This window comes from Lissotriton helveticus, chromosome 11 (genome assembly GCF_964261635.1).
Source record: "Lissotriton helveticus chromosome 11, aLisHel1.1, whole genome shotgun sequence".
Taxonomy (NCBI): domain Eukaryota; kingdom Metazoa; phylum Chordata; class Amphibia; order Caudata; family Salamandridae; genus Lissotriton; species Lissotriton helveticus.
The window spans coordinates 163,063,974-163,077,506 of NC_136072.1; the positions used below are offsets into that span (position 1 = coordinate 163,063,974).

Genomic DNA, 13,533 nt, shown 5'->3' on the forward strand with positions numbered 1-13,533 from the left:
ACAGCTATCAGCCCTTGTGTTATATTCTGAAATATGTAACACATACGAGAATATCAAAATTACAAAATATTCTAAAGTGAGGAATTTGCTCCAAGAGCTCTTGTCAATTTTCAGATGATCTAAAGGTGGGTGACCAATTTCAATCCGAGAGGTCGAATCCACACCTGATTTTCAGGATATCCACTGGGGGAAAATGCATATATAATGACTCTGAATGGCAATCATTCACGTAGGGAATTCGCCTGAAATTCTGGTATAAATGAAGACATTGTTGACCAACCATGGACACCCCTGATCTAAATCTAAAAATACCTTTAATTTTTATTGCTGCAAAATACTTTTCGCTGTCATTCAAGTTTCTTTTTAGCACTACTAATTAGCATGAATAATGATGTCTATATCGACAGGGCTGCATTTGTCTGGATCCACTTGCTTGTTAGACCTGACTTCCAGAGTTTCTGAACGATTGAGTCCTTCGACATGCACCTTTACGCTGTTGCACATGGATATTTTACATGAAAGGAAGTTAATGTTGTTAACTGTCCTGTAGGTACATGGAGAGAGTGATTTGTGGCTGACAATAGAAGAAAAATTTATTTTGGTTTCATTGTCATGTTTTTGAGACGGAAGAATGTCTGAGTTGTCTTCAGCAGAGAAGCAAAAAAGTTGCTCACCCTTCAGAAGAGAGAGGGCAGTTCCATTAAAATTCTGAGGTCCATCACAGCGTGCTTGAGAATTCTGGTACCAATCTGTGTTCATCTTCATCCAGTCTACCAGATAGGCCAGGTGGCAGTCGCATATCCAAGGGTTTCCGCGTAAAATTACAGACAGTAGATTGTAATTTGTGTCAAACATGTTCACGGGGATGTTACTCAGATGGTTTTCAGACAGGTCGATCGTCTCCAATGAAGAGAGGGTCTCTAGCATTTGTACATCTAAAGATGTGATTTTGTTATTTTCAAGGTAAAGTCTGGTGAGGGTCTCCAGACCTCTAAAAACTCCACTGGGGAGAGCTGTGATAAGATTGTTAGACAACGAGATGGTGTTTATATTAACTAAGCCCCGGAAAATACCTTCGGGTAGAGTCTTCAGCTTGTTCTTTGCTAATGACAATTTTGATAAATTATCCATGGCACCAAAAATACCCACAGGGAGGTTTTCAAGCAAATTTCTATCCAGATTTAGCACAACAAGATGTGACAAAGAGGAAAACACTTCTACAGGCAACTCCTTGAGCGAATTTTGAACAAGACTTAGCTTTTGCAGCTTATGCAGGTTGGAGAAAACTTTATGAGAAAGTTGTGAGATGTTATTTCCATCTAAGTAGAGTTCCACAAGTTCTGATAGGTCAACAAATGCATCATGGTGCAAGTTCCTAATGCAATTGTCTTTTAGACTGAGCATTTTAAGGACACTGTTTCGGCTAAACAGACCAGCAGGGATCTGAGGGATTTTATTCAGATCCAAATTCACTATGTTAAGATTCTTTACATGATCAAATATCCTGTTAGGAAGTTCATCAATGTTGTTTCCGCGTACATCGAGAAATTCTAAGTGCTCCATTTCATCAAACAGCCCGGGTTCAAGTTTTTTGATCAAATTAAACGTGATAACCAGTTTCTTGAGATTCCTCACACTGTTAAGTATCCCAGCTTTAATAGTGGATAAAGGATTGCCAATAATTCTAAGCTCTTCAACACTTGACAACCCATTAAATGCCCCAGGTTCCAGAAATGTTAACTGATTGTTGAGGAAAACCAATTTTGTCAAATTAGTTTTGTTTGAGAAAGCACCAGTTTTAACAGTGTTTAAACTGGTTTCCACAAAGACAATTTCTTTGACATTCAAAGGAAATTCTTCTGGGATTTCTGTCATGTTCTCTTTAGTGCAAAAGACCTGATGGCTCTTGAAGCAGTCACATGATGATGGGCAAGTTGGAGAGAACATGCCAAGGGGGGTGGTGACGAGGAGAAGCAGAATCAACATGGCCACCATCCTTCCAAACCTACCAAGACAAGAGAAAAGAAAAAGAGGACTTTATTGAAACTCTGTCAAATTTCATTAGAACAAATTTTTATTTGTTCAATATTCAATCATGTTGAGACAAAATAAAGTAGGGGAATGCCCTTGATCATGTTAATTCAAATAACCTCAAAAACATATTAAAATACACTAATACAAGAAGCATTTAAGTTTTTGTTTGAGCTTCCATGTGTAGCAATCGATCAAGTTGTGTATGGTTTAATTTGCTTCCCTAGTCTTGCAAACATAAATTTATTTTCGAATAACAATGTGTTTGCCCACATAGGAATGCCATAGACAGTTTCAAGTAAAGAGCTGCCCTTAGGATTTCTACAAATGAATCATGAAAATCTATCGCCAGTCAAACATGGTATGTGTAGCAATTGGGTAGTGAATGTAGAATTGGACATTTTTCCTCAAAGTGAACAAATGTGCATATTTCACTGTGCTCCTCTAATAGTCAATATTGTCAATGTTTTCTATGTTGCTATACTTAGCGTGAAAGGGGAGGTCAATGGGTGTGGTGGTCAGCGTTCCACCGCATCAACCATTTATTTTGATGCTGCCACCAATTTACAAGGGTGGCGTAAATAGGAGGGAGCGCCAAAATTAGGACCAGGGAAAACCTAGTCTTAACATGGTGAAACAAGGAGAAAAGCTTTATTTTTTCTCGTTTTGCTGTTTCTAAGTGTGCTGCATTGTGCAGCACACCTAGAAACTTAAAAACAACATGAATGATTGTTTATATGCATGAAGGTGTCCCTTCCAACACATAAACAATCATTAAAAAACATAAAGATTTGCAACTTCTATGTGTGCTGCTTAATGCAGCACACGCAGAAGTTTAAATTGACCATTTGTGATTGTTTATGTGCAAGAAGGGACACCTTCCTGCACACAAACAATCCTTCCCTCAACACAGGCACCGTTGCACTACAGCGCAAGAGTGCTTGTGTTGGTGCTAGGCAGCTTAATTTAGCACCAGCGCTAGGGAAAACGCAGGGATGTGCCGTATCTTTGCAAATACGGCTCATCCCTGCATTTTCGGAATGGCGGAGTGTGGCGTTAGCATTTTATGCTTAACGCCACACTCCGCCATTCCCTCGTACATATGCCCCATAGATGCAAAGTTCCTTTTCCCAGTGGGCTCCTTGGAAGATGAGGGATGTGGGCAATTGCACACTTTCTCTATACCTTAAAACTTCTCTGCGCATGATGTTGGCTTTGCGGCCAACAAAGACTCAAAGAAAAGAGTTTCCTTTATAGCATTTTGTGTGATTTAAATGTTGTTGCCAAACATTCCTAAATGTTCTATTGATTTATCACATGCTTCATGGCTGCATAAGTCTTCTGTAGGATCATCTGCATGCCCGCCAGTAACAACAGCCATGATGCTCACATGCGCACTAGAGGCCAATGGTAAATCTTCTTCCACTAAGTGGAAACGCCAACCAAATCACCTTGCTTGTTCATGCCCCAGGATCAGTGGGGATAAGCTAAGGATTTGATTTTAAACAAATTGGTTGTTATCCATTTGCAGTTTTGGGATTTGGCTAGCAGTCTGTCGCAATAGAATACACCATGCTGAGCTCACCTTTCCATTGACAAAAGCTAATGGACATCTGAGGGTTGCATGATGGAACAACGCAGGGAAATACATTGCATGCCTGAACCACGCATATTTAACCCCGCATTCTTTTACAATGCTTATGCTTTTACAACGTTTGCCATTACCATTTGTATATAAACAACTTTTTTTTGAGGGGGAGACCCCATAAAACCCCCAACTTACCTTAAATGTGTGGTAAAGGCATGCGTTGTAAAAACATACATGCAATAAAAACATGCATGCTAAAACATCCATGGTAAAGGCACAACGTTGTAAAAAACTTTGTCGTAAAGGCTGTTTCCCCAGCTGAGGAGCCAGTTTGAATAGGGAGTGAGTCCTGGCCACATACAATGTTTACATTGCTTACTCTAGAATGCAAGGATTTGGGTCTGTAAATAACTGCTCTGTTTGCATGTCATACCACCTCGAATGCAGAAGGCTCCTTTTGGTGCTGTACATTTTTGGCTTTGGAAACATTTACCCAGCCTGTATCATAAGATAAGACTCATAGTTAACTTTGTTGTCAGCTGACATGACAATGTCTTTGGTTTGGATGCCAAATAAGTCTTTGAAGTCCCAACTTTAACCTTGGTTGGATGGAGGCTGTAGCTGCTTCCATCAAAATACCTCCATTGAGTCACCAATCAGAAGCCAGAGGTGAAGAGAGGCATGCGGTAATAAGATGGGAGGGGCGGTTCCTCCGCATTGGCGGAGGAGCGTCCCCCAACTCGTCAGAGTCAGTCACAGAAAAATAAAATGATAATGAAACAATATCATTTTTTTTTATGTGACCAGTTCTGACATGTGAGTAGGGTGTGGCGGGCCGGGCCATGACATGAAGTATGGTGGGCACTTAGAAGTGTGCATGTCAGTTTGGCCGGCCGTCGTAGGCCGGCAAAACAGACATGCGCACTTCTATTTCTCCAACCTAGCTGTGTTGCACAGCCGGGTTGGAGAAAAGCCACAGGCTCCCAGGCAGTGTCTGAACGGAAGACCAGGCTGCTCAGACCACTCCTGGCTTTGCACTCATAGCATGAGAGCAGCGTCTGAATTGGCTGGGGATCCTGTACTTTCCCAGTGACTGCTATGAGAGAAAGAATTGAGGCGGGCGTCGGGGCAGCGGCAGCAAATGGTACGTTTTTAAAAATAATTATTTTCCCCTAAATTCCACCCCCTTCCCCCGCTTTCATTTTGTGGCGGCCGCCACTATAAGGTGGTGACACGGGCACCTGCAACACCACCAGTTTGCTGCCAAATTCCTCTAAGTAAAAACTGTGTGATGTTTTTTGTGCCTTGATTTTTAAATGGCCTGCGGGGCAGAAGAATGGCAATGGGTTGGAAGTAGGGCCCACCAACTTAGAACTGACAGTAGCCCTAGATACGTTTTAAGGCATGGGCAAAGTGGGTAATTTACAAGGACCCCCATCTACCAAGGAGCTCCTTGGGAAAGTGATTCCCTATCTCAAACCCCCTCCTTTAGTCTGACTACCTCTCCTTTATACTCTGTCTCTCTCTACTCAGTGTCATATAAAGGATTTTTCTGTCCCAGCAAACATATATTTGTTATGTTCTTTTGTATCCAATTTCTGAAAATGTAACACACATTTCAATATTGTGTGTCATCTGGCAGGCTTGAACTAGCAGAAATTAGTAATAAAAGGAAAAGTTATTTCGAATAGGCGACTCCAAAATAAGTCCTTTCTGGAGCACCAACAATCATTAAGATGACACTGATGCATACACACCACCAAACACAGTATCAAAGCCAAAACAAAGCACATTATTTTCAATACACTGTTCCTGTTGTGTTTCTGTTTCCTGTCAATGTCAAGTAAACAGATTTCTTTGTAGATTCCATTTGTTTGGTTTTTCAGTTTGGGTGGTCTTAAGTTTCTGCTGTGAAGCACAACAGTACTCCATCTTTCATTCATCATAGGAGTCATTAGCATCTTAAAAATTGAATTCAGTGTTTTTTTTTATCCCTTTCACAAATGTAGCTGGGCATAAGTCGTCTTCTTAAAGTCTGTACTTTTTAAAATAGCTTTCTTATCTTTGGCCCCGCCCCAGTGATGTTTCAGTTGTGTATCAGTTTTATCTGCACAGATGTTTTCCCATGTTTACTGTTTTTTTGGGCGGGAGTCCACAATTTCCACTTGGCAAAGAGGCGAGTTTGGCTGAACTTACACATTCACTCTCATGTGCAGGTGCCAACAATTCTTTTTGCACTTTATACATCATTGTGTAGGACATGGCTGTCTTGTGTTACAATTGTTGCAGGTGGTGCGTTAACAGTTCCCCGCTCACAGTGCATAATTTGTTAACAACTAAGCCCAGGAGCACACCGCCAGGTCCCAATGAAAACCCTTGTGCTGAGCAAAAGGGTTTTCATTGGGACCTGGCGGCGGCTGCTGCCCTAAGCCCAGACCAAAACTGACAAGACTCAATTTCACCCATGGCTTTTTACTCCACCACCGACATTCCCTATTTCCTTATCTCACTATTGCAGGTTCTTTTTCACCATTTTTTGTCACTGTTTTTCTACATTTCTTTTCCTCCTTCTCTCTCCCTTTTCTGTCTTTCTTTCTTGCTCTGGGTCAGAGTTGAATAGTGAAAAGTAAGGGGCATATTAGCAAGGGCAATATCGCCGCTTTAGAGGGACCTTTTCTGCTAAAGCGACGATAATTCTATTGCCCTATCAGCAAGCTGTCGCTAGTTAGCGACAGCTTTCTGACGAAAGCGACCGGTTTGGGTGCCGCTTTGCATGTCAGCGATATTTATCGCTAATGACCAGCAGCGGTGCGTCCATAGGGGCGTAGCCCCACAAGCCCATGGACGACGCTGCTCGGCTGCTGCAAGAGACTGATGAAAAATTTTGTAGAAGTCGTGCGTGCGCCGCCGGGAATCCGGGAAGCGCCCGAGTAATGTGGGAGAGGGGCTGGTCTGGACTGCTGCGCAGCTCGAGTGACAGTCCAGGTGACGCAATCACTCAGCTGCAGCAGCAGACAGCCAGCCAGCCAAGGTATCTTCAGGTGCGCAAGTGACAGGGGGGCAGAAACTTCTTCAAGCATGCGCATTAGTGTTCCCCCATAGAGAGCGACCAGGGGGGTGTTTCTTTAAGCTGGCCGGCTTTTCAAAGGCGACACAGGGCGAGCAGTTAGTGGGCCCCCCTAGCCAATCCTGGCACTGCTTGCAGTGTCAGGATTGGCTGGTCACTGCGCAGCAGGGCAGGGCAATCCATTATTGGTTGCCGCGCCTGGGTGGTGATACACACACTGCATAATGGCCAATCACTGTGTGTGACTTCATGTAGTCATGCAGTGATTGGCCATTTTGCAGCACTGTGGAGCTGACGTCAGATCCTCTACTCGCCATCGCCACCAGTCTCGCCTCGTGTGGACCGAGTGTATGAGAGCCAGCCTGTGTGCCCTTTCTCTCAACTAAACGCCCTGCTTACTACTTACTTAAGGTACGTATTTTCATTTAACTACTAGTGGAACTGGCCTACGGGGCTATCCGGCAGTGCCAGAAAGGAGGGCTGATCTGAAAAATGAAGTGTAACTGTATAGGCCGCGTTTGGGCAATTTCTGGGCCGGTTGGTGAGCCACGTTTTACTGTTGTGTTTCCCTGATATTAGTACAAACATTGCCTGTTCGAGGTACAAATACCCAAGTCTCTCCTACCTTATAAAACATCTGACAGCTATGGCATCTGTACAAGTTCCAAACTTTCCCGATTTGCACATGTGAACCACCACTTTTTAGCTTTCGGATTCGCTATTGGAGGCCGCTTTTATTTTGAGGCCTGGGCCTATTTACTGTCCTAAATCCAACCCTGGATATTTATTTATTTATTTTGCAGTTTTACATTTCGCGAACTCGACCCGTAGGTATTTTGGAGTGCTTTACAGGAGCACCAGTTCATTAAACAGGTACACATTCGTTTTTTTGTAGGCACGGGGAGATTAAATGATTTGTCCAGAATCACCGGAAGTTGAGCCGACGCCGAGACCGGAACCTGCCATTCCACATTCGTCAGCTCTGGCATCCCCAGTGGGTGGACGTGGGCTTGGGTGTACCCGAGATAATGCCTGTGAGAAAGTTCTTTTTAGTGTACTCGTCTGAGTGTGCGAGAATGGGTCGTCCAGAGACCCACCCCTTGGATTACACTGACCTGATCTTCACAAATCATGTAGCGCACAGAGCTGTCTTGTGCTGACAGTCCGCGCACAGAAAGCACACAACTGGGCATTCAGAGCCTTACAGAGAAGACACAACGAGTGCGTGTTTCAAGTTTGTTCCTGTGCTTGTGGAGATGCGCTTGTAGTCTAATATCACGTTATATTGTTTTTATTTTATACATCTGCCTTTCAAAGTACTACTTTCCAATAAGTACCCGGGCTTGATAAAAAGACATGAAATGGTGCTCGACCCGTTAGTCTCATATTTAAAACAAGTACTAGAAAAATCATTGTACTCCTTCCTTAAACGGATGAAGAAGACCATTTATTGATCAATGAACTCCGCTCACTCTTTACATTACATAGAATATATAGATGTATTTGGCAAGGCCTCTAATTGCTTTTCGTTGCTTCACAGATCCTCCCGAAATTAAATACTACAACCTTATGTCACATAGAGCAGCTCAACTCCTGCGAGGTTGTGCCACTTCCGGTTTAGATTTAAATGCTTGTTACCACAGGGCTACCAATTGTAAGCTTACAAAGGATCAATGTAACAACACACTACCTGATTGGTCAAGCGCTCGGTTACTCCCTGTTGTTAACCACTTATTATTACACATTTTAAGGGTACTAGCTGGATCGACATTGCAAGCATGCACGTATGAGATAGCCTTGTTGAGACTGCATCCGTGACATACACATCACTCAGAGGACCATCCTAGCAATATGCATGAGTGTATTCATGCTCCCAGTCCCCCACCAATCGGTCTTGCACCCCTTTTATTTATCTGACAGGTCCTTCAACCAGAGTTCTCGGCTTTGCACCTGCCTGTAGTAGTGCAGTCCCTTTGTATGACCCCGTCACGCTTGGCCACCTCAACCTATGGACCACATTTCGTCTACAGACACACTTTCGAGTGAGTAATATTTGAAGCCCACACCTTCGAGGTCTTGGACTCTAAAGTTAGTTTTAAAACTACTGTAGCCCTTTTAAAGGGGTGCGTTCATGTAGCCCTGAGATTATTATATGGTTGCTCAACAAATGCAGTGCATAAGCAGGTGGGATATACGTTGAATACATTTTTAATTTCCAGTTGTAGCCAGTACTTTTTATGCTCATGTTTTTGCTTGTGTATATGCTATTGAAGCTTGAATGGGTTTCCACTTTCTCTATTTAAATCATTCATAGATGCAAACCTTTTCTAATTTTTTAAAGCATTGAATCTTTTTTTCTAATTCTTTATTTTTCCCCCTCCCTTGTTTATCTCTCATCTCCCCTTGTAAGTATGCTGTATCACTATTTCTGCATTATTTTTAAATGTAGCAAAGTTTTTATTCTTATGATCTTATTTATTAGCTTGGTCTGTGGCTACCAATCCACAGTAAAGAACTTGCGAATTGTCTGTGGTCCCACTTGTTCCATGTCCTTTCACTTTTAGCCCCTAAAATGTGGAATTAGTTACCCATGGCATACCACTATCTTCATCCATTGTGTTTTCAAGAGACGTCTTAAAATCATCTTCTAAATTCACCATTCTCCAGGCTCATTCTGTGTTATTGTACTTCAATGTGTTGTTTCCTTACGGTACCGTGCTCATATTTCATAATTTTATTTGACATTTTCGTAATTTTGTACTGATTTTTGTACTCAGTGCTTTCTATAAGACGTATAGTTTTAATAAATAGATACAGAGTTCACCATTTTATTTCACCATAGACAGGGATCATTAGAAGTGCACAGCTGGTAAGGTAATGACTGGCGAAGGTGTGTGCCAGGTGTGCAGGTCTGTGTACCTATGGAAATGCAAGAAGGCAGATACTGCTGGAGAATTGTCTGACTGCACTGCCTCCTGAGTGAGTATATGCAGCAGAAGTATAGTAGTGGTGCTGTAATGCGACTGGAACAAATTAGCAAGAGCTACAGAGAAAGGTCTTGTGGAAACTGGAACATCATTTGAGTGAACCTCCTGCAAAGGTGAATTAAGTGGAAACGTGGATCCATCTTGTAATGAGACTTTACATCTTTTGGTGAGGCAGTGGTCCCTTCAGAACATATTATAGCTGTAGTAAGGTGGCTACATTGGTGGTGTGTATACCTCGTGGGGTATATCACATCTTGTGGTTCGGTCATCAAACATAGAATGAAGTATTTCCAGCTTGTAATGAGGCAGATGAGAGATAGCTGCAGCATGCGAGGAGGTACTTGTATCATGTGTTGTAAAAGTTGCATCTCGTGGCGGGACAGTTGCATAATCTGGTGTATATTGTGGTAAGGGGTCTAGTGTAGTGAGATGTTTCAGTTTGTGATGATATGGTTGTATCTTCACTTATATCTTCTCGTATAATGTTTGCAGAGGTGATGTGGCTATTGTAGTTGTAGTAGAAACAGCTTGTGGTGGAAAAGTTGCATTTGTGACAAGGCAGTTGCTTATATGACTGCGCAGTTACATCTTGTGGTGGGACGGCTGCATCTTGTCATAAAGAGGCTGGATTGGCCATACCCATTTCAATGCATTAAACGCTTTGACTGGGACAATGCTAGAAGGCAGACTTGTATCAGTTAGACATACAGCCAATAGTAAGATGTGAATCAGTAAACAGGTAAAAACTTTGTTTATTGCCATTTCCAAAGTCATTCTACACACTATACAGGATGCATATATTACAATTTCAACTGTTCAAATTTGCTTTTTACATTCCAATTTTCGATCTTTTGGTCTACTACTAGTAATCAGATGCTCCAAGGTAGTCCACGCCTGTTTTCCCACGGAGCCGGATTGCAATAGTGGTGATGTCATGTGTAGCACAGGAGGTATTGGGGGGCCAGTAAAAGCTCTGGAAGTGCAAGAGGCCCTGAAGGACATGGCCAGAGGTAAGACTCCGGCCCCGGGTGGCCACCCTGTGGAGTTGTATTCTTTGTGGGTACACCGGCTCCAAAATTGGTAACCTTATAGTTATACACTGATTCATTAAGGCTGGGCCCGGTTTGATTACTGGTGTTTGCTTGTCTCTACCACAGTAGTGTACGCCAGCCTGGGAAAGTCTTCAGGAGTTTGCCATGGCTTCCAGAATGCAGCTCTCTCACGGAGGTCAGACAGCCCTAGACCCCCAGCCCGGTTGTTAAGCACTGAACCATAATATTTCTCACCAGCTGGAATCCCCTGCTTGATTTGATCCCCGCTCTGAGCAGCGAGGGGTGATGTAATTCACTGTGATATATTACTGGGGGAAATGCACCGACACCTGGGTTTCTGGACTCTTTACGATCCGAGGAATGCCGTTCAGGAAAGGGAAAAAAACATTTCTCCGATATATGCATTTTTTAAAAGCTGCTTGTGACAGTGAAGGAAAGTGGAACAGGGCCCAAGTGAATACGAGAAATAAATATTGGATAAGAGGAAGGGAAAGGCAAGATCTGCCTCTCAGCACCTGGCTGCTGAACCAGGGGGTTTCCGCGTTTCACTTCTCCTCTTCCCACACGATCAGCTGCAAAGTGCGCCAGGCAGGAAGACGACTCGAAATGAGAGCACTGGGCTTTCTTTCTTGTTTTAAATTGTTTATCTGTTCATTTACAGTAATGTAACAATGGATTCAAATGTAAGTTGTGCAAAGTACTAAGAAGGGGCAGGAAGGAAAGCAGGGCCGCACTGAGTACGTAAACTTGTCCTGGCAATGGGCGTCCGCGTTACTTAATTTGTGCTCACTTTTGGAGTACATCTAAGATGTAAACAAAGACGGACTGTAAAAACATCCTGCAAGTACTTAGGCCTCAAACAGCCTGACAGCAAGCTCCCTGCAGGAACACAATCTGCATGAGTGTGTGTGTGTGTGTGTGTGTGTGTGTGAGTGTGTGTATGCTAGATCCTTTATTTGCCTTTTCGAAAGAACAGTGGAAAATGTAAATCGCAATGGTATATAACCTGTTTGTGCCCATGGCCACTCTTGTGTATTGGCTTTTGAATTTAGTTTGATTCTTGGTGCCTAATAACATGTACAACTTTCTCTCCAATTCCAAAATGCCTCATCATTCGTTGTCATCTTGTATTGTATTGTGTCCATGTTGTACACAGGCCTGCTCAGCTTTCTTGTTTCTGATGTTTACTGCCTCCTTCTCATGTTTGGCCTCTCTGAGTGAAGTTTCACAAATGACTAGGTCAGCATCTGAGACTTTATATTCGTTGTATCTTTTTCAAAGTTATTTGTTGTTCCTTTCAGGAGAAGGCTGTGCAACTGCTAATGAGAGTTTTGGTTTCTGTTATGTGTGCCTCATTTGAAGCAATATAGGTAGAAAATATTTAGGTCATGCAAATTGGGGCGTGGTTTGCCTTATTTTTATTTGCTCATTGCTAGGGGGCTTGTCGCTGCTTTCACAGTTTTGTACTCTGGTTACTATGTCGGATAAACTTGTGCAGACTTACAGAAAGAGTGCAGGAGTGCAGGGGGGGGGTAGAGCAGGCCCCTGAACCCACTGTAGATACACAACTGCACTCGTACACTCCAGCCCTGGCCGAAAGCCAGATTTGGGAGACTCGAGGCCCCTCATGACACACTGCAGGGAGCCCCCATCATTTTGGATGAGTGGGTTCATGCTCTCTTCCAACAGGAAGTGTGCTTCTCTTGGGTCATTTATATGCTAAGCTTAGCTGGATCAGGACTCATCTGGTGTGCAAAGGGGCTGCACATTTCTTTCAAACACAAGCGTTCTTTATAGCTTTCAACTGTGTTGGGCCAGAGGATGCTATACTCAGCTTGTAAGTGAGAGCAATGCTCACGCTCCTCCTGTTTTATTGGGCTGCTCAGATTATTGATAAACGTCACCTGTACACACTCTGCAGTGAATGTGCTATGAATAGGCAGTGCTTTGGGTGTGAGTGAAAGAGACTGCTTATTAAAAGTTAATAGGTGGAAAGTTGTTAGAAAAACAGAACTGATGCCAAAGCAGTAAAATCAGGTCATCTTCAATTTAATGTGACTAAAGAGCACACAATGACTGCCACAGTGCCACCATATTTTTGTGGGCCCGCTGCTTCCATCTTCCCCTTAGCCTGTAAGACTACACTGCTTCAAAGTTGGCTTGCTACAATATTTATGGATTTGCGGTTTTGCTGGTGGGATGTGCTCACTTTTGGGGTACATCTAAGATGTAAACAAAGACGGACTGTAAAAACTGGCTGCAAGTACTTAGGCCTCAAACAGCCTGAGAGCAAGCTCCCTGCAGGAACACAATCTGCATGAGTGTGTGTGTGTGTGTGTGTGGGTGTCTGTGTGTGTGTGAGTGTGTGTGTCTGTGTGTGTATGCTAGATCCTTTATTTGCCTTTTCGAAAGAATAGGCATGTGTGGTAGCGAAATGGCACCTCATGTAGTGACTGTGGAGAGTGGAATCTATCTAGATATGTGTGTGTGAGCGTGTGTGTGTGGGGGGGGGGTGTCTGTGTGAGTGTGTGTGTGGATTGATGTGTGGGTGTGTGTGTGAGTCTGTATGTGAAAGCGTGTCTCTGTGTGTGGGCGTGTGTTTGTAATGTAATAACTGTACTTTCACAATTGCTTTATTAACCTTCCTGCTTTCTCAAATTTGCTTGAAAATGCACGATTTGTCTTCTCTTTTTTCAAAAATTTCCGAACCCCCCTTATGGGCAGAAAGGCACAAAAAACGAGTGGGACAGAGGGCAGAAAGGCGCAAAAACGAATGGGACAGAGGGCAGAAGGGCACAAAAACTAGTG

General features: G+C 43.1%; 1 protein-coding gene across 1 annotated transcript in view; it reads right to left on the reverse strand.

Moving 5' to 3' along the window:
* Positions 1–303: 303 nt before the first annotated feature.
* The window catches only part of LRRC15 (leucine rich repeat containing 15), a 162,149-nt gene continuing 148,919 nt past the window's right edge, over positions 304–13,533 (reverse strand). The window contains exon 4 of the mRNA XM_078665459.1: positions 304–2,005. Within this exon, the coding sequence (XP_078521585.1) occupies positions 373–2,005 (1,633 nt within the window). The 3' untranslated portion in view covers positions 304–372. The remainder of the gene's footprint in view (positions 2,006–13,533) is intronic.